Genomic DNA, 20,561 nt, shown 5'->3' on the forward strand with positions numbered 1-20,561 from the left:
CCTTTTCAGTACCTCTTGTCGACAGAAATCTTCAATTATTGTAGCTGTTAACCAGTCTAGTTGTCACCTTATAATTGTGCTCATTGCAACTTCTACGATAAAACTAGGATGCCTTCTATGTGAAACGCATCTTTAAAACTTTTCAGCGCAATTTTGAAACCACTCAATATAATCAACATGTTTCATGCTTTTATTTTTGGTTCGTGTATATATATGTATGCTCCAACTTTTACATTTTGACCAAAAAGGGGAAAAGGAGAAAGACATGATCCAAGTGGGCATGCATACAACATTTGCCCATAATAAAGACTGTTACGTTTACCCTCAAAAGTCAAAAGTTAAGTTATGGAGGCGAATGGATAATTGGATATGCTAACACTATATTCGACTTGGGCTTACTAAGTTTAATTGACTTATCCGACATATATACATATGCATAATTATCTCATATCTCATCTTTATTTTTCCCTTTTCAAATTTCAAATATTTCCACTAAGTAGAATTAAATAAATACAAGGGAAAATTAGAAATATAGACCAAAAATACAATAGTCCTTGTTCTATTTTTTCTAATTTTCCCTAAATACAACCACATAGTACTTGTTATTTTTTTTTTGTTTTAATCAAAAATAAGTCTTGGTTCTTAATCAATAGTTTGTAGATTCCAAATGGAGAACAACTACAATCAATGAGTCAGTACGTTAGGACATATGTACACATCTATGAATGAGCTTGTTCATTATGTACGATTGCTCGTTTTATGTATATTTTGTAACTTTCACAAGCATATTAAAAAATCTAAAGCGTGTGACATTTCATGCCAACAAAATATTGCAAGGCTTTGGTGTTATTTCATATTTATGACGCCTTTTAATAAGTTTTCAGCCCTACGGATCACATTCTCAGTTACATATATATCCACACGCACGTTCATCTCACCCAAACACACATTACATGTTATGACTTGGTGGCAAACAATTAGCTTTTGTATTGGTTCATATCCATATCACTATATTGGCTGAACTATATTGGTTGGAAAATTATATTAATCAACCAGAGACCAAAATTAATTTAAATTCAATGAACACACACAATAATTTAAATTGATGGAAAATTATTTGGTGAAAGATAGTCTAACCTAAAATTTGATTATCACATAAAATATCAAACACGCTGATTGACAAAAATAAAATATAATGATTGTCATTTGGCATGCATAATTTTTTATAAGAAGTAACATTTCTAATAAATGTCTATTTATCAAATTTATATACTTTTTTAGGATTTATATTTTGCTACCACACTGACAAGATTCGTAGTTACAAAGGTGAAAAACTAATATAAATATGTTAAATCGGAAACTGCAAAGTAATTGTCCCTCTACAGTTTATGAAATAAAACAAACCTGTTGCATGAATTATTAAGATGTAACATTAATTTAACTAGAGATAGTATCATTCATAATGCACAGTTCTTGTTTTTTTTAATGCTAGGTAACATATCACATCATCATATAATCTCTAACTCTATTAGATATGATGATCAGTTACTTACAACATATGCGATATTGATAAAAAAAATTTACGGATAATGATTCCACGATGCACAGTTCTTATCAGAAAATCATATCAATTATGCATAATGCATGGTGTTATTGACAAACCAGTATATGGAACACCGAAAACAATCAGCTAGCTAGTATGTCCAATATGTGTTGTTATGTGGTTCAATTAAACTCATAGGTTGGAGGTCATTATTTATCATTTGAAACTATTTTTCGTTGAATACGATCGATGTATCTCAGAGACTTGAAGAATTTTCATCTGTGTATTCGTTGAGTTGGTGATCAAAACACACCTATGCTTTTGTAATGATGATAAAATGTAAAGGAAACTCGGTATGTTCCAAAATTTATGTAATACAAGTATTCTCTATTCATCAATATTTTTAAAGGCAATTGATTTTGGTCTATTGAATTTACATGATTACATCTTTCAATATCTTCAGACATGAACTTTTCATTGTAAATAGTATAAACATTATCCTGACATGCACGGAAGTGTTCATCATTGTAGTCATAACATTTTAAAAAATATATATAATTATGAAAATATCCTTGCGTAAACCAATTAAATATTAACTCATGGCATACGTTGACACGGACGCCCTCTGCAATAGCTATGCCCCGTTCAAAATTTGCTATAAATATAGCCTTTAGTTGCTTCCATAAACCCCAACTTAAAACAAAAAACCTCTCTCTCTTCTCCGGATATGGCCTATACTTACCGTTTAGCCGCTCTTCTTGTACTCATATCCGCCACCGTGGGTTTCTCCTCCGCCGTGTCGGTCGAGCATCAACTGCTGAAGTTAAACGCTACTCTCTTCAAAGGAAACATCAGTCTCAATATCAGCAATTCAGTCCAAAAAAACATCAATCTCAATATCGTTTGGTACGGAAAATTCACACCAATCCAACGGACCGTCATCGTCGACTTCATCCGCTCCCTCAACTCCCCCGCCGCCGCCGCAAAAGATCCCTCCGTGGCGTCGTGGTGGAAGACGACGGAGAAGTACAAAGGCGGCGCGTCAACGATCGTCCTCGGTAAACAGCTCCTCCTCGAGGACTACCCTCTCGGAAAATCCTTAAAAAGTCCTCACCTCCGACCTCTGTCAGGCAAACTTAAAGGAGGTGGTGTTGGGTCGATAACAGCCGTTTTAACGGCGAAAGACGTGACCGTTGAGGGGTTTTGTATGAACCGGTGCGGGACCCACGGGTCGAAGTCAAGCACCGTGGACGGTGGAGCTTACCTTTGGGTTGGAAACTCTGAAGAGCAGTGTCCTGGCTACTGCGCGTGGCCGTTTCACCAGCCGTTATACGGACCTCAGACTCCGCCGTTGATCGCGCCTAACGGTGACGTCGGAGTTGACGGAATGATTATCAACCTGGCGACGCTACTGGTTAACACCGTGACGAATCAAGAAGCCGTCTCGACATGTACTGGGATGTTCGGGTCCGGTGCTTACCCCGGTTACCCGGGTCGGGTTCTCGTGGACAAGACTACCGGAGCGAGTTACAATGCTTTGGGTCTCGCCGGTAGGAAATATCTTTTACCAGCTATGTGGGACCCTCAGACTTCGAAGTGTAAGACTTTGGTTTAAAAGACTCGTGGCAATAATGACTTGGGAGACAAATAAAGTTGTAGATATATACCCCGTCTGGTTCGGGGATGTGCTGCTTTTCTTTTCTTTATTTATGTTTTTTCTTTAAGAAAATGTTTCTAGTGTTGTTTTGTATGTATGATATGTGGAGAATAATAAAACCGATTTTTAGTCTCCCCTACAAACTTATAAACTTTGTTTTAAGAACCATCGTGTGTTGATACGGTAAACATAGACCATTAGAAATAAATTTATGTAAACTTTAAAGGAAGATTAGAGGATAAGTAGTTAGCTCTTGATGCCTTGGTGGTGTCGGGATTTGTGGGGATATGAAAACATAGCAGTTTTACACCTTTTAACAAAGCTAATGCTTATAGATATTGGCGTCCAAAGTTTTCAGCATGTCATGTTTTATTGAACATTGGCAATATAAGACCAACGTACCTCACAAGATTAGTGATTTATTAATAACCCCAACTTATCCAAAGATTATATGCATATATACTCATTGATTTTGTTAGGACTTTCACTTACCTCTGTTACTTAATGCACGGCAAGAGAACTGGGACCAAACTGTGTATAGAGATTGGTTAGCCAACATGAGCTGGTCGGTCGGTCGGTCGGCGGCAATATAATACCAACGTACCTCACAAGATTAGTCATTGATTAATAAACCCAACTTGTCCAAAGATAATGCATATATACTCTTTTGACTTTCTTAGGACTTTTACTTAAAGAAATAGTGATAAAACCTTTTGTTGCTTCATGCATGATGCACTAATATTCGCTTAACTAATCTACTTAGTGGCAATTCACATTTCTCAAAGGACTTTGACAATATTGTAGTTATCTTTTTATTTTTGAACTTTTAGTTATCTATATTAATTACGTTGCATTATGTGGTTATCAACATTTTGGCAAAAGTGAAAAGGAATGAATGTATTGGTTGGTTGTGCGAACTAATAATTATTGAAGCTCCTGAGGGTTTGATAAAATTTCCGGTACATGTCGAATGCAGACGAGTATAGTGATCAGAGGACAAGATGATTCAACTTAAGACGACTGATCCTTATCTATAAACTTAACCACACGTCTGTGGCACAAATCGTTGCGTGAATCTCTAAGAGACCCGAATTCGAATCTGCTGCTAGATAAACATGATGTGTGGCACCGGAGCTTTTCACATTCTCTTTTTAACCTTTTTTTTATCTATATACTTTATTGTATATAAGTTCTTAATATTTTGATTGGCCTAGTTACGTTACTTTCCCTAGTTTTTTTCAGTATCTCTTGTCGATAGAAATATTCAATTATTGTAGCTGTTGAACCAGTCTCGTTATCACCTTATAACTGTGCTCATTACAACTTATGCGATAAAACTACGATGACTTCGATGTGAAAGGCATCTTTAAACTTTTCAGCGCAATTTTGAAGCCACTCAATATAATGAACATGTTTCATGCTTTTATTTTTTGTTTTGAATATATATGCATGCTGCAACTTTTACATTCTTTGGCCAAATAAGGGAAAAGGAGAGAGGCATGATTCAAGTGGGCATGCATACAACATTTTCCCACAATAAAGACTGTTACGTTACCCTCAAAAGTCGAAAGTTAAGTTATGGAGGGGAATGGATATGCTAACACTATATTCTACTTGGGCTTGGTAAGTTTAATTGGCTTCTCCGACATATATAATTATCTCATATCCATTTAGACTTTTTAATCCCACATCTCATCTTTAACTGCCCCCCCCCCCCCCACTTTTTCAAAATTACATAGTCAATTAGTTATGGTTCTCCTTAATCAATTGTTTGCAGATTTCCAAATGGATAACAACTACGATCAATGATTTAGTACGTTGCATTTCATGCCAACAAAAATTGCAGGGCCTTGATGTTATTTCTTGTTTTCGACACCTTTTAATCAGTTTTCAGTCCTATGAATCACAATGGCAATTACATATATAAATCCACACGCACGCTCATCACACCCAAACACACATTAATTGTCATGACTTGGTGAAAAACATTTAGCTTTCAAATAAGAAAGTGGAAAGTTCCATATCACTATATTGATTGGAAAAATTATATTAATCAACCAGAGACTAAATTAATTAAGACTTGATGAAACACACAAAATAGTATAAATTGATGGAAAAAATATTTAATGAAAGAAACTTTTGTGACGTAAGTTAGTCTAACCTAAAATTTGATTTACATAAAATATCAAACACGTTGATTGACAAAAATAAAATATAAATATTGTCATTTGGAATGCATTATTATTTTTATAATAAGTAACATTTCTAATAAAAGCCTATTTGTCAAATTTACATACTTTAGTAGGATTTCTATGAAACCAAAATCAATTATGCATAATGGTGTTAGTAGCAAACCGATCTATGGAATTCCGAAACAGTAAGCTAGTATGTCCAATATGTGTTGTTTTGTGGTTCGATTAAATTCGTAGCTTGGAAGTCAATATATCTTTTTTGGAATCTATTGTACGTTCGATGAATACGATCGATGCATGTACCACAAACTTGAAGAACTTTTCTGTGTATTCGCTGAGTTGGTGCATGATCGAAAGACAACTATGCTTTTGTAAAATGATGATAAAATGTAAAGGAAACTAAGTGCGTTTATGAAATGCGCAACTATTTTCTATTCATCAATATTTTAAATGACAATTGATTTTTGTCTATTGAATTTACACGATTACATTTTTCAGTAAGTTTTGACAGGAACTTATCAGTGTAAATAGTATAAACATTATCCTGACATGCACGGAAGTGTTCATCAGTCATATAACATTTAAAAAAATATATAATTATGAAAATAATTTAATACTACACGTTTATGGAAACTACCACGTCACCCTTCCAGAACCTCAGTGGTCTGGGGTTCTACACCCAGATCTGAAATTCGAACCCGAAACTATACAATTTCTTGTCGATTACGAGAAATCCAGGTTTTAAGTTCCGAAAAAACTATTTATTAATGAAGATTACAAAAAAAAAAGATTTACAAGAAAGTTTCAACATGGTGCAAGTAAATATGGTCATAAATGAATCTTCATAGGACAGCTCAGGTGATGCAATTAGACGTAGATCTTCATAAGGCATGTAATATTGTCGATTGGCTGTGTAATCTTTCTTATAAATATAATATCATAATAAATCGACGTTTAAAAAAAAAACCTCAGTCCTTGCGTAAACCAATTAAATATTAACTCATGGCATACGCTGACATGAACGCTCTATAGTGCATTCTATAGCTATATACCCCATTCAAAATTTGCTATGAATATAGCCTTTAGTTGTTCCCATAAACCCCAAGTTAAAAACATAACCTCTCTCTCTGCTCTCCCGACATGGCCTATACTTACCGTTTAGCCGCTCTTCTCGTGCTCCTCACCGCCACCGTTGTTTTCTCCTCCGCCATGATGGACGAGCAGCCTTTCCGTCCGTCTTCCATCAGTCTCAATTACAGCCTTTCAGTAACAAAAAATAATATCAGTCTTAATTACAGCCTTTCGGTAAAAAAAGATAATATCAGTCTCAATATCGTTTGGTACGGAAAATTCACACCAATCCAACGGGCCGTCATTGTCGACTTCATCCGCTCTCTCAACTCCCCCAGTGACGCAAAAGGTCCCTCCGTCGCGTCCTGGTGGAAGACGACCGAGAAGTACAAAGGCGGCGCGTCAAAAATCGTCCTCGGTAAACAGCTCCTCCTCGAGGACTACCCTTTCGGAAAATCATTAAAAAGTCCTCACCTCAAAGCTCTGTCAGGCAAACTTAACGGAGGCGGTGTTGGGTCGATAACCGCCGTTTTGACGGCCAAAGACGTGACCGTTGAGGGGTTTTGTATGAACCGGTGCGGGACTCACGGGTCAAAGTCAAGTTCCCTTGACGGTGGAGCTTACGTATGGGTCGGAAACTCTGAAAAGCAGTGTCCTGGCTACTGCGCATGGCCATTTCATCAGCCTTTATCCGGACCTCAGTCTCCCCCGTTGATCGCACCCAACGGTGATGTTGGAGTTGACGGAATGATTATTAACCTCGCGACGCTACTGGTTAACGCCGTTAATGGGGAACAAGAACCCGCCTCGTTTTGTGTCGACAGGTTTGGGTCCGGTGCTTACCCAGGTTACCCGGGTCGTGTTCTAGTGGACAAAACTACCGGAGCGAGTTACAACGCTTTGGGTCTCGCCGGTAGGAAATATCTTTTACCGGCGATGTGGGACCCTCAGGCTGCAGAGTGTAGGACTTTGGTTTAAGTCATAAAATGTGATGTGTTGTTTTGTATGAAATGTGAAGAATAATAAAACGATGTGTGAAGAAGAATAAAACCGATTTGTAGTCTTCCCTACAAACTTATAAACCTATGTTAATAAACTTTGTTTTTATGAACCAAAGGACTCAACGGATTAAGAAAGTTATCATTCATGTGTTGATACGGTAAACATAGACCATTAAAAATAAAAGAATTTAAACTTTAAAGAAAGATCAGAGGATAAACTAGTTAGTCTTGATGCCATTTGTGAGGATATGATAACGTTAACAGTTTTCACATTTTAACAAAGCTAATGCTTTGTAGACTTGTAGTTATAGATATTGCCGTCCAAAATTTCCTGTCTGCGTGCTATGTTTTACGTCCAATCTAGAAGGGTGACGTGGTACTTTCCATAAAAACATGCATCTTCAAACTTTGTAGTGCCGGTCGAACATTCTCAATTTTTTCTTTATGTCCTAAATTCATTTAAAATTCTATGCATTTGTTATTCATGTAAAACAAATTTTATGTTTTATATACAACTACATTTTTTGCTTAAAATATGATGTCCTAAGCGGTCGGTTCCCTCACTTATGTTCGAGACCGGCCCATCTATGTTATAAATTTGTTATAATGCGTTATCATGATCCCAACGACCCAATCCAAATGCTTCTATAGTTTGGCCTTTGGTATTGTGACTTGTCCTCATCCAAACTCTCCCTATGCCATGACCTGTTAAAACTAACAAACCAAATGTCCAATGCCTTACACGAAGGCCCAACGATTTTTCTAAAAGAAATCTCACGAGCAAAGCAAACACCTTTTTCCCGGAAAAAAACCCGACAGACCGTTATAGAAGGAAATAAAGCTCTTCAGACATGTTCAGGAACCAAAAAAAAAAAGCTCTTCAGACAACGGTCATATTTCATTTAATTAGACACAAATCACGCGGTTCCTTTACTGCCACCTGGACGTAGATGTTTCCAACGAGCCGTTACCGCGTTATTTTAGCCGTCCGATTCTATCGTTTCCACATTTCTTTTAATCTAACGATACAGATTTAACACGCTTCTATTCAGACAAACAGTGGACCCCACTTTACACCTATATAAAGAGGTACAACACAATTCTTAATCACCAACAGAGCAAATACTGCATAGCCACCATACTATTTCCTCTCTCTTACAATCAAAACACCCACTTTGAAATGTCGATCTCGAAAGTCCTAGGGTTTCTGATTCTCAGCTGTCTAGTGATCGCTTCAGCGATGGCTCAGTCTCCTTCTCCAGCTCCGTTCATAGGCGGAGGAAGGCGAGTTATCTCTCCTTCTCCGTCTAAAACACCGACACCAGAATCCTCCGTCGCGTCTCCTCCATCACTACCTCAAGCGGATTCTCCTTCCATCGATTCCGCAGCAGTGACTCCGTCTTCCATATCAGACTCGCCATCAGAAGCTCCTGCTCCATCACAGCAGAGCAGCGCCGTTTCCAACCAATACACTGTTTTCGCTGGATCCATCGCCGTTATTCTATACGCTGCCGTTTTGGCTTTCTAATCTCTAATGGAGCCTCATTTATTTATGTCATATTTTCAGAAAACTATTATGTAGGAAGATGATTCTTTTATTTTTATTGTTGTTTTGTTTTTCAGCTTCTCTTTTAATTTGCCTCACCAGGATTTGTACTGAATGTTGATATGTTCAGAGTCTTAGCTTGATTTATTTATTTTAAAACTATTGCCATACGGCCCATACCCAAAATAAGTCAAATATTGCAACGAGAAAACACGCAAGAGCTAATGGGCCGATATTTATAGGCCCATTATACACCATTTGACACATTAGTAAGTGATCGATGGTTTTAGATCTTTTGGTCACAAGACTCGCAACGAACTGAGAGAATCAATCAATGGCAACTCGCTCGATCTTCCGTACCATTAGCGGGTGAGTTTCTGTCGTTTATTTTCTTACTGATTCTGTTTTTGTTTCCCGACAAGATTCTTCTTACGGTTCTGTCTTTTTTTTAATCTAGTCGATTGACTGTCGGAAGCAATCTCACTCGAAACGCCGAATCTTCACGTTTCTCAAAGCCGTACAGTGCTGACGCGGCAATCGGAGGCTCAATTGTCGAGGATTCTGAGGAGAAAGACGATCTGAGGAGCAGGATTTTCAGATTGAGACTACCGAAGCGGAGCGCGACGACCGTTCTCGAGAAATGGGTTGGCGAAGGGAATCAGATTACAGTCAACGAACTTCGAGTGATCTCCAAGGAGCTCAGAAGAACTCGCCGTTACAAACACGCTCTAGAGGTAAAGTTTCTATCATTTCATCATACGTAAGCATCGGACTTGAGGATAAAGCTCACAAAGCTTAAAATATTTCAGACAAAGTTTTCAACTTTATACTTGTTTTGTCTCTTTATGCACAAACACACTCTCTAGGTACTTGTTATGTCTGTTTTCTTCTGATGGGTTCTTGAATTTTCAGACAAAGTTTTCAACTTTATACTTGTTAAGTCCGTTTATGTATGCACATAATCGTATTGCTCTGCGTACTTCTAGGAGCTTATTTCAAGTCTTATTACAGGTTACAGAGTATTTGGTTCAACATGAAGAAACTAACATCTCTGATGCTGACTACGCATCGCGTATAGATCTTATCTCAAAAGTCTTCGGAATCGATGCAGCTGAGCGCTACTTCGAAGGCTTGCAACCATCTTCAAAGACACCTGAAACCTATACCTCTCTCCTCCACGCTTACGCTGCTTCCAAGCAAACCGAGCGAGCCGAGGCCCTGTTCAAGAGAATCATCGAGAGCGATAGTCTCACCTTCGGTGCCATCACTTACAACGAGATGATGACTCTGTACATGTCGATAGGGGAAGTTGAGAAAGTAAGAGATGTTATCGAAGTGATGAAGGGCAGAAACGTTTCCCCTGACATTTTTACTTACAATCTCTGGCTGAGTTCATGTGCTGCGAGGTTTGATATTGATGAGCTGAGAAGGATTCTTGAGGAGATGAGGCGTGAGGGCGGTTCAAACGAGGGTTGGGCTCGGTATATTGATCTTACTAGTGTCTACATTAACAGTAGTCGGTTAACGAATGCAGAGTCCAGCTCACCTGTTGAGTCTGAGAAGTCTATTTCGCAAAGAGAGTGGGTGACGTATGACTTTCTTATGATTCTTCACACTGGGTTAGGAAACAAGGGTATGGTAGATCAGATTTGGAAGTCTCTGAGGAACACTAACCAGAAGCTGAGCAGCAGAAGCTACATATGTGTTGTTTCGTCTTATCTGATGCTTGGTTGTTTGAGAGAAGCTGGGGAGGTTGTGGATCAGTGGAAGGAGTCTAAAACGACGGAGTTTGATGGTTCTGCTTGTTTGAGGATTTTGAATGCTTTTAGAGATGTTGGATTAGAGGAAAAAGCTAGTGAGTTTCAGTTGCTTTTGGTGGAGAAGAAATGTAGCTTGGAAGACGAGATATCATAAGATTGGGGTCTCTTGAGTTATAACTAGAACCAAGTCAAGCTCATTAATAAAAGTAGAAGTGTCTCTCTTCACTGTGATTTTGTGTTTTTTTTATTATATACTTTTTGCTTTGGCATTTTTTTGTGAGACTTACGTCTTTCTCACGGCACGATGTTGCTTTTGACCTAAAGAAAGGTTCCACTATTACAACCCCTTGAGTTTATGAGATATCATGGCTGATACATAAACATGTGTAAAATCAAGTAAATTTCATACTTTAACTCGAGTTTAAACCCCATGGTGTTAATTAAAAAAAGAAAATAATTCGAATTTTTGTAAGACAATAGAGTCAACTAAAGAAGATAGAATTAGATGTGTAAAATAAAATAAAAGATAAGGTAGAAAATAGCATGGAGTCTTGTAATGGCTTCACTTGAGAGGAATAAACCTAGAGGAGGGTGTAGCACCCTGACCAGGCCTACCGTGCTTAACCGGTTTGTAAGAAATTGAGAACTCCGCAAGGTAGTGTCCCATCATCTCCGGTTTAATCTCGATTGAGAACTCCGCAAGGTAGTGTCCCATCATCTCCGGTTTAATCTCGATCTGGTTAAACGTTTCTCCGTTGTACACACCGATGATGCTTCCAATAATTTCAGGCATAATCACCATGTTCCTTAGATGTGTTCTCACTACTTCTGGCTTCTCACCAGCTGGTGCATTCCTTTTCTGTTTTTAGGTAAAAACATTGATCTCTTGTTAAACCATGTGATCAAAGAACTAGCACAAAGTTTCTTAAGCCTTTTTAAAACTAAGGTATGAACTGTGGACAGTGGACACCAACTATTTCAAACAAAACATTTAGTAATATGTCATTTATAATTCGATTATACCTTAGTCCAAATTAATGGACCGAATAAACAGAAAGAAACCAAAATTCACATTCCACCTGTTTCATTATGTAGGTAATTTTAGTTAAATGCACAAGGCTTAAGAAAGTTTTTTATTTTGTGAAAAAGTTATCCTAATTTCTAAAACACAAAACCAAATCTACGGTAATTCTCAAAAAAATGAAAAATTTCTAAAAATATCAGTTTTTATGAAAATTATTTTAAAATACAACTTATAGATGAAAAACTCTAAAGGAATACTCATCTATCCTCTAATATTCTTGTTATCCTAGTTTTTAAATAAAAAACCGAAATCTATAATATTTTTTAAGAAAATGAAAACTTTTCAAAAATAGCAGTTTTTAAAAAAATTATTTAAAAATACAACTTAAACTCTTAAAGAATACTCATCTATCCACAAATATTCTTGTTATCCTAATTTATAAATCACATACCCAAATCTACAATATTTCTGTAAAAAAATGAAAGCTTTCCAAAAGTAGCAGCTTTTAAGAAAATTATTTAAAAATACAAAATGAAAAATTCTTAACGAATACTCATCTATCCATAAATATTCTTCTTATCCAAATTTCTAAATCACAAACCAAATCTACAATATTTCTAAGCAAAATGAAAATTTTCCAAAAATAGCAGTTTTTAAGAAAATTATTTAAAAATACAATATATTGATAAAAAATTCTGAAAGAATACTCATCTATCCACAAATAATCTTGTTATCCTTATTTCTATATCATAAACCCAAATCTACAGTATTTCTCAAAAAAATAAAAACTTTCCAAAAATAATAGTTTTTATTAAAATTATTTAAAAATACAACCTATTGATGAAAAACTCTAAAAGAATACTCATCTATCCAATAATATTCTTGTTATTCTAATTTCTAAATCACAAACTCAAATCTACAGTATTTCTCAAAAAATGAAAACTTTCCAAAAATAGAAGTTTTTATGAAAATTATTTAAAAATACAACCTATTGATGAAAAACTCTGAAAGAATACTCATCTATCCACTAATATTCTTGTTATCCTAATTTCTAAATCACAAAATCAAATCTATAAAATTTCTCAAAAAATAAAAAATTTCCAAAAATAGCAATTTTTATGAAAATTATTCAAATATAAAATATATTGATGAAAAATTCTTAAAGAGTACTCATCTATCCAAAAATATTCTTGTTATCCTAATTTATAAATCACAAACCCAAATCTACAGTATTTCAAAAAAAAAAATGAAAACTTCCCAAAAATAGCAGCCTTTACGAAAATTATTTTAAAATACAATATATTGATGAAAAATTCTGAAAGAATACTCATCTATCCACAAATATTATTGTTATCCAAATTTCTAAATCACAAAGACAAGTCTACAATATTTCTCAAAAAAAAGAAAACTTTCCAAAAATAGCAGTTTTTATGAAAATTATTTAAAATTACAACCTAGATGAAAAACTCTGAAAGAATACTCATCTATCCACTAATATTATTGTTATCCTAATTTCTAAATCACAAACTCAAAGCTATAAAATTTCTCAAAAAATGAAAACTTTCCAAAAATAGCAGGTTTTAGGAAAATTATTTAAAAATACAACTTATTCATGAAAATCACTGAAAAAATACTCATCTATCCACAAATATTATTGTTATCCAATTTTCTAATTCAAAAACCCAAATCTACAGAATTTCTCAAAAAATGAAAAACTTCCAAAAATAACCCTTTTTAAGAAAATTATTTAAAAATACTACTTATTCCTGAAAAACTCTGAAAGAATACTCATCTATTTACAAATATTCTTGTTATCCTAATTTTTAAATCACAAACACAAATCAATAAAATTTCTCTAAAAAATAAAAAAATCCGAAAATAGGGGCTTTTAAGAAAATTATTTAAAAATACAACATATTGATGAAAAATTCTTAAAGAGCACTCATCAATCCACAAATATTCTTTTTATACTAATTTCTGAATCACAAATCCAAATCTACAGTATTTCTCAAAAAAATGAAAAGTTTCCAAAAATAGCAGCTTTTAAAAAAATTATTTAAAACTACAATATATTGATGATAAATTCTAAAAGAATACTCATCTATTCACAAATATTCTTGTTATCCTAATATCTAAATCACAAACCCATATCTACAATATTTCTCAAAAGAATGAAAACTTTCCAAAAATAGCAGTTTTAAAGAAAATTATTAAAAAATACAAAATATTGATTAAAAATTCTGAAAGAATACTCAGCTATCCACAAATATTCTTGTTATCCTAATTTCTAAATCATAAACCCAAATCTTCAGTATTTCTCAAAAAAATGAAAACTTTCCAAAAATAGCAGTTTTTATGAAAATTATTTAAAAATACAACCTATTGATGAAAAGTCTGAAAAAATACTCATCTATCCACTAATATTCTTGTTATCCAAATTTCAAAATCACAAACCCAAATCTATAAAAGTTCTAAAAAAAAATGAAAACTTTCCAAAAATAGCATCTTTTAAGAAAATTATTAGATATACAATATATTGATTGAAAATTCTGAAATAATACTCATATATCCACAAATATTTCTGTTATCCAAATTTCAAAATCACAAACCCAAATCTATAAAAGTTCTCAAAAAAATGAAAACTTTTCAAAAATAGCAGCTTTTAAGAAAATTATTAAAGATACAATATATTCATTAAAAATTCTGAAATAATACTCATATATCCACAAATATTCTTGTTATCCAAATTTCAAAATCACAAACCCAAATCTATAAAAGTTCTCAAAAAAATGAAAACTTTCCAAAAATACCAGCTTTTAAGAAAATTATTAAAGATACAATATATTGATTAAAAATTCTGAAATAATACTCATACATCCACAAATATTCTTGTTATCCTGATTTCTAAATCACAAACCCAAATCTACAGTATTTCTCAAAAAAATGAAAACTTTCCAAAAATAACAGCTTTAAGAAAATTATTTAACAATACTATATATTGATGAAAAATTCTGAAACAATACTCATCTATCCACAAATATTCTTGTTATCCTAATTTCTAAATCACAAACTCAAATCTACAGTATTTCTCAAAAGAATGAAAACTTTCCAAAAATAGCAGCTTTTAAGAAAATTATTAAATAATACAATTTATTGATTACAAATTCTGAAAGAATACTCATCTATCCACAAATATTCTTATTATCCTAATTTCTAAATCACAAAACAAAATCTACAGTATTTCTGAAAAAAATGAAAACTTTCCAAAAATAGCAGTTTTTAAGAAAATTATTTAACAATACTATATATTGATGAAAACTTCTGAAAGAATACTCATCTATCCACAAATATTCTTGTTATCCTAATTTCTAAATCACAAACCCAAATCTACAGTATTTCTCAAAAAAATGAAAACTTTCTAAAAATAGCAGCTTTTAAGAAAATTATTTATCAATACTATATATTGATGAAAAATTCTGAAAGAATACTCATCTATCCAAAAATATTCTTGTTATCCTAATTTCTAAATCACAAACCCAAATCTACAGTATTTTTCAAAAAATGAAAACTTTCCAAAAATAGCAGTTTTTATGAAAATTATTTAAAAATACAAAATATTGATGAAAATTACGAAATAATACTCATATATCCACAAATATTCTTGTTATCATAATTTCTAAATCACAAACCCAAATCTACAGTATTTCTCGAAAAAAAGAAAACTTTCCAAAAATAGCAGCTTTTAAGAAAATTATTTAAAAATACAATATATTGATTAAAAATTCTGAAAGAATACTCATCTATCCACAAATATTCTTGTTATCCTAATTTTTAAATCACAAACCCAAATATAGAGTATTTCTCAAAAAAAAATGAAAACTTTCCAAAAATAGCAGTTTTTAAGAAAATTATTTTAAAATACAATATATTGATGATAAATTCTAAAAGAATAATCATCTATTCACAAATATTCTTGTTATCCTAATATCTAAATCACAAACCCATATCTACAATATTTCTCAAAAGAATGAAAACTTTCCAAAAATAGCAGCTTTTATGAAAATTATTAAAAAAAACAATATATTTATTAAAAATTCTGAAAGAATACTCATCTATCCACAAATATTCTTGTTATCCTAATTTCTAAATCACAAACCGAAATCTTCAGTATTTCTCAAAAAAATGAAAATTTTCCAAAAATAGCAGCTTTTAAGAAAATTATTTTAAAATACAATATATTGATTAAAAATTCTGAAATAATACTCATTTATCCACAAATATTCTTGTTATCCTAATTTCTAAATCACAAACCCAAATCTACAGTATTTCTCAAAAAAAAACTGGAAACTTTCCAAAAATAGCAATTTTTATGAAAATTATTTAACAATACTATATATTGATGAAAATTCTGAAATAATACTCATATATCCACAAATATTCTTGTTATCCTATTTTCTAAATCACAAACCCAAATCTACAGTATTTCTAAAAAAAAATAAAAATCTTTAAGAAAATTATTTAACAATACTATATATTGATGAAAAATTCTGAAAGGATACTCATATATTTACAAATATTCTTGTTATCCTAATTTCTAAATCACAAACCCAAATCTACAGTATTTCTAAAAAAAATGAAAACTTTCCAAAAATAGCAGCTTTAAGAAAATTATTTAACAATACTATATATTGATGAAAAATTCTGAAAGAATACTCTTCTATCCACAAATATTCTTGTTATCCTAATTTCTAAATCACAAACCCAAATTTACAGTATTTCTCAAAAGAATGAAAACTTTCCAAAAATAGCAGCTTTTAAGAAAATTATTAAATAATACAATATATTGATTAAAAATTCTGAAAGATTACTCATCTATCCACAAAATATTCTTGTTATCCTAATTTCTAAATCACAAACCCCAATCTATAGTATTTCTGAAAAAATGAAAACTTTCCAAAAATAGCAGTTTTTAAGAAAATTATTTAACAATATTATATATTGATGAAAAATTCTGAAAGAATACTCATATATCCACAAATATTCTTGTTATCCTAATTTTTAAATCACAAACCCAAATCTACAGTATTTCTCAAAAAATAAAAACTTTCCAAAAATAATAGTTTTTATTAAAATTATTTAAAAATACAACCTATTGATGAAAAACTCTAAAAGAATACTTATCTATCCACTAATATTCTTGTAATTCTAATTTCTAAATCACAAACCCAAATCTACAGTATTTATCAAAAAATGAAAACTTTCCAAAAATAGAAGTTTTTATGAAAATTATTTGAAAATACAACCTATTGATGAAAAACTCTGAAAGAATACTCATCTATCCACTAATATTTTGTTATCCTAATTTCTAAATCACAAAATCAAATCTATAAAATTTCTCAAAAAATGAAAACTTTCCAAAAATTGCAATTTTTATGAAAATTATTCAAAAATAAAATATATTGATGAAAAATTCTTAAAGAGCACTCATCTATCCAAAAATATTCTTGTTATCCTAATTTATAAATCACAAACCCAAATCTACAGTATTTCTCAAAAAAAATTAAAACTTTCCAAAAATAACAGTTTTTAAGAAAATTATTTAACAATACTATATATTGATGAAAAATTCTGAAATAATACTCATCTATCCAAAAATATTTTTGTTATCCTAATTTCTAAATCACAAACCCAAATCTACAGTATTTCTCAAAAAAATGAAAACTTTCCAAAAATAGCAGCTTTTAAGAAAATTATTTTAAAATACAATATATTGATTAAAAATTCTGAAAGAATACTCATCTATCCACAAATATTCTTGTGATCCTAATTTCTAAATCACAAACCCAAATCTAAAGTATTTCTCAAAGAAAATGAAAACTTTCCAAAAATAGCAGCTTTTAAGAAAATTATTTAACAATACTATATATTGATGAAAAATTCTGAAAGAATACTCATCTATCCACAAATATTTTTGTTATCCTAATTTCTAAATCACAAACCCAAATCTACAGTATTTCTCAAAAAAATGAAAACTTTCCAAAAATAGCAGCTTTTAAGAAAATTATTTAACAATACTATATATTGATGAAAAATTCTGAAAGAATACTCATCTATCCACAAATATTTTTGTTATTTTAATTTATAAATCACAAACCCAAATCAACAGTATTTTTCAAAAAAATGAAAACTTTCCAAAAATAGCAGCTTTTAAGAAAATTATTTTAAAATACAATATATTGATGAAAAATTCTGAAAGAATACTCATCTATCCACAAATATTCTTGTTATCCTAATTTCTAAATCACAAACCCAAATCTACAGTATTTCTCAAAAAAATGAAAACTTTCCAAAAATAGCAGTTTTTAAGAAAATTATTTAAAAATACAATATATTGATGAAAAATTCTGAAAGAATACTCATCTATCCACAAATATTCTTGTTATCCTAATTTCTAAATCACAAACCCAAATCTACAGTATTTCTCAAAAAAATGAAAACTTTCCAAAATAGCAGCTTTTAAAAAAATTATTTTAAAATACAACTTATTCATGAAAAAATCTGAAAGAATACTCATCTATTCCAAATATTTTTGTTATCCTAATTTCTAAATCACAAACCCAAATCTACAGTATTTCTCAAAAAATGAAAACTTTCCAAAAATAGCAGTTTTAAGAAAATTATTTAACAATACTATATATTGATGAAAAATTCTGAAAGAATACTCATCTATCCACAAATATTTTTGTTATCCTAATTTCTAAATCACAAACCCAAATCTACAGTATTTCTCAAAAATGAAAACTTTCCAAAAATAGCAGCTTTTAAGAAATATTTTTAAAATACATATATTGATGAAAATTCTGAAAGAATACTCATCTATCCACAAATATTCTTGTTATCCTAATTTCTAAATCACAAACCCAAATCTACAGTATTTCTCAAAAAAATGAAAACTTTCCAAAAATAGCAGCTTTTAAGAAAATTATTTAACAATACTATATATTGATGAAAAATTCTGAAAGAATACTCATCTATCCACAAATATTTTTTATCCTAATTTCTAAATCACAAACCCAAATCTACAGTATTTCTCAAAAAATGAAAACTTTCCAAAATAGCAGTTTTTAAGAAATTATTTAACAATACTATATATTGATGAAAAATTCTGAAAGAATACTCATCTATCCACAAATATTTTTGTTATCCTAATTTCTAAATCACAAACCCAAATCTACAGTATTTCTCAAAAAAATGAAAACTTTCCAAAAATAGCAGCTTTTAAGAAAATATTTTTAAATACAATATATTGATGAAAAATTCTGAAAGAATACTCATCTATCCACAAATATTCTTGTTATCCTAATTTCTAAATCACAAACCCAAATCTACAGTATTTCTCAAAAAATGAAAACTTTCCAAAATAGCAGCTTTTAAGAAAATTATTTTAACAATACAATATATTGATGAAAAATCTAAAGAATACTCATCTATCCACAAATATTTTTGTTATCCTAATTTCTAAATCACAAACCCAAATCTACAGTATTTCTCAAAAAAATGAAAACTTTCCAAAAATAGCAGTTTTTAAGAAAATTATTTAACAATACTATATATTGATGAAAAATTCTGAAAGAATACTCATCTATCCACAAATATTCTTGTTATCCTAATTTCTAAATCACAACCCAAATCTACAGTATTTCTCAAAAAAATGAAACTTTCCAAAAATAGCAGCTTTTAAGAAAATTATTTTAAAATACAATATATTGATGAAAAATTCTGAAAGAATACTCATCTATCCACAAATATTTTGTTATCCTAATTTCTAAATCACAAACCCAAATCTACAGTATTTCTCAAAAAAATGAAAACTTTCCAAAAATAGCAGCTTTTAAGAAAATTATTTTAAAATACAATATATTGATTAAAAATTCTGAAAGAATACTCATCTATCCACAAATATTCTTGTTATCCTAATTTCTAAATCACAAACCCAAATCTACAGTATTTCTCAAAAAAATGAAAACTTTCCAAAAATAGCAGCTTTTAAGAAAATTATTTAACAATACTATATATTGATGAAAAATTCTGAAAGAATACTCATCTATCCACAAATATTTTTGTTATCCTAATTTCTAAATCACAAACACAAATCTACAATATTTCTCAGAAAAATGAAAACTTTCCAAAAATAGCAGCTTTTAAGAAAATTATTTAACAATACTATATATTGATGAAAAATTCTGAAAGAATACTCATCTATCCACAAATATTCTTGTGATCCTAATTTCTAAATCACAAACCCAAATCTAAAGTATTTCTCAAAAAAATGAAAACTTTCCAAAAATAGCAGCTTTTAAGAAAATTATTTAACAATACTATATATTGATGAAAAATTCTGAAAGAATACTCATCTATCCACAAATATTCTTGTTATTTTAATTTCTAAATCACAAACCCAAATATACAGTATTTCTCAAAAAAATGAAAACTTTCCAAAAATAGCAGCTTTTAAGAAAATTATTTCAAATACAATATATTGATTAAAAATTCTGAAAGAATACTCATCTATCCACAAATATTCTTGGATCCTAATTTCTAAATCACAAACCCAAATCTACAGTATTTCTCAAAAAAATGAAAACTTTCCAAAAATAGCAGCTTTTAAGAAAATTATTTAACATACTATATATTGATGAAAAATTCTGAAAGAATACTCATCTATCCACAAATATTTTTGTTATTTAATTTCTAAATCACAACCAAA

General features: G+C 31.1%; 5 protein-coding genes across 5 annotated transcripts in view; 4 read left to right on the forward strand and 1 right to left on the reverse strand.

Moving 5' to 3' along the window:
* The first annotated feature begins 2,213 nt into the window (after nt 1–2,213).
* LOC103850724 (protein EXORDIUM-like 4) lies at nt 2,214–3,334 on the forward strand. Its single transcript, XM_009127512.3, has one exon. The coding sequence runs from the start codon at nt 2,271–2,273 to the stop codon at nt 3,156–3,158; it is 888 nt and encodes a 295-aa protein (XP_009125760.1). The 5' UTR covers nt 2,214–2,270; the 3' UTR covers nt 3,159–3,334.
* Nucleotides 3,335–3,575: 241 nt separating this feature from the next.
* On the forward strand, nt 3,576–7,568 carry LOC103850725 (protein EXORDIUM-like 4). Its single transcript, XM_033285066.1, has one exon. It carries the CDS (start codon nt 6,533–6,535, stop codon nt 7,439–7,441), a length of 909 nt encoding a protein of 302 aa, XP_033140957.1. The 5' UTR covers nt 3,576–6,532; the 3' UTR covers nt 7,442–7,568.
* Nucleotides 7,569–8,557: 989 nt separating this feature from the next.
* On the forward strand, nt 8,558–9,180 carry LOC103850726 (classical arabinogalactan protein 1-like). Its single transcript, XM_009127514.3, has one exon. The coding sequence runs from the start codon at nt 8,645–8,647 to the stop codon at nt 8,990–8,992; it is 348 nt and encodes a 115-aa protein (XP_009125762.1). The 5' UTR covers nt 8,558–8,644; the 3' UTR covers nt 8,993–9,180.
* LOC103850727 (pentatricopeptide repeat-containing protein At5g09450, mitochondrial) lies at nt 9,139–11,129 on the forward strand. The gene is made up of 3 exons (XM_009127515.3): nt 9,139–9,379; nt 9,468–9,744; nt 10,022–11,129. Exons 1-3 carry the CDS (start codon nt 9,345–9,347, stop codon nt 10,922–10,924), a joined length of 1,215 nt encoding a protein of 404 aa, XP_009125763.1. The 5' UTR covers nt 9,139–9,344; the 3' UTR covers nt 10,925–11,129.
* A 203-nt stretch (nt 11,130–11,332) lies between these two features.
* The window catches only part of LOC103850751 (40S ribosomal protein S15-2-like), a 29,281-nt gene continuing 20,052 nt past the window's right edge, over nt 11,333–20,561 (reverse strand). Inside the window, exon 4 of the mRNA XM_009127536.3 lies at nt 11,333–11,629. Within this exon, the coding sequence (XP_009125784.3) occupies nt 11,333–11,629 (297 nt within the window). The remainder of the gene's footprint in view (nt 11,630–20,561) is intronic.

This window comes from Brassica rapa, chromosome A02 (genome assembly GCF_000309985.2).
Source record: "Brassica rapa cultivar Chiifu-401-42 chromosome A02, CAAS_Brap_v3.01, whole genome shotgun sequence".
Lineage (NCBI taxonomy): Eukaryota > Viridiplantae > Streptophyta > Magnoliopsida > Brassicales > Brassicaceae > Brassica > Brassica rapa.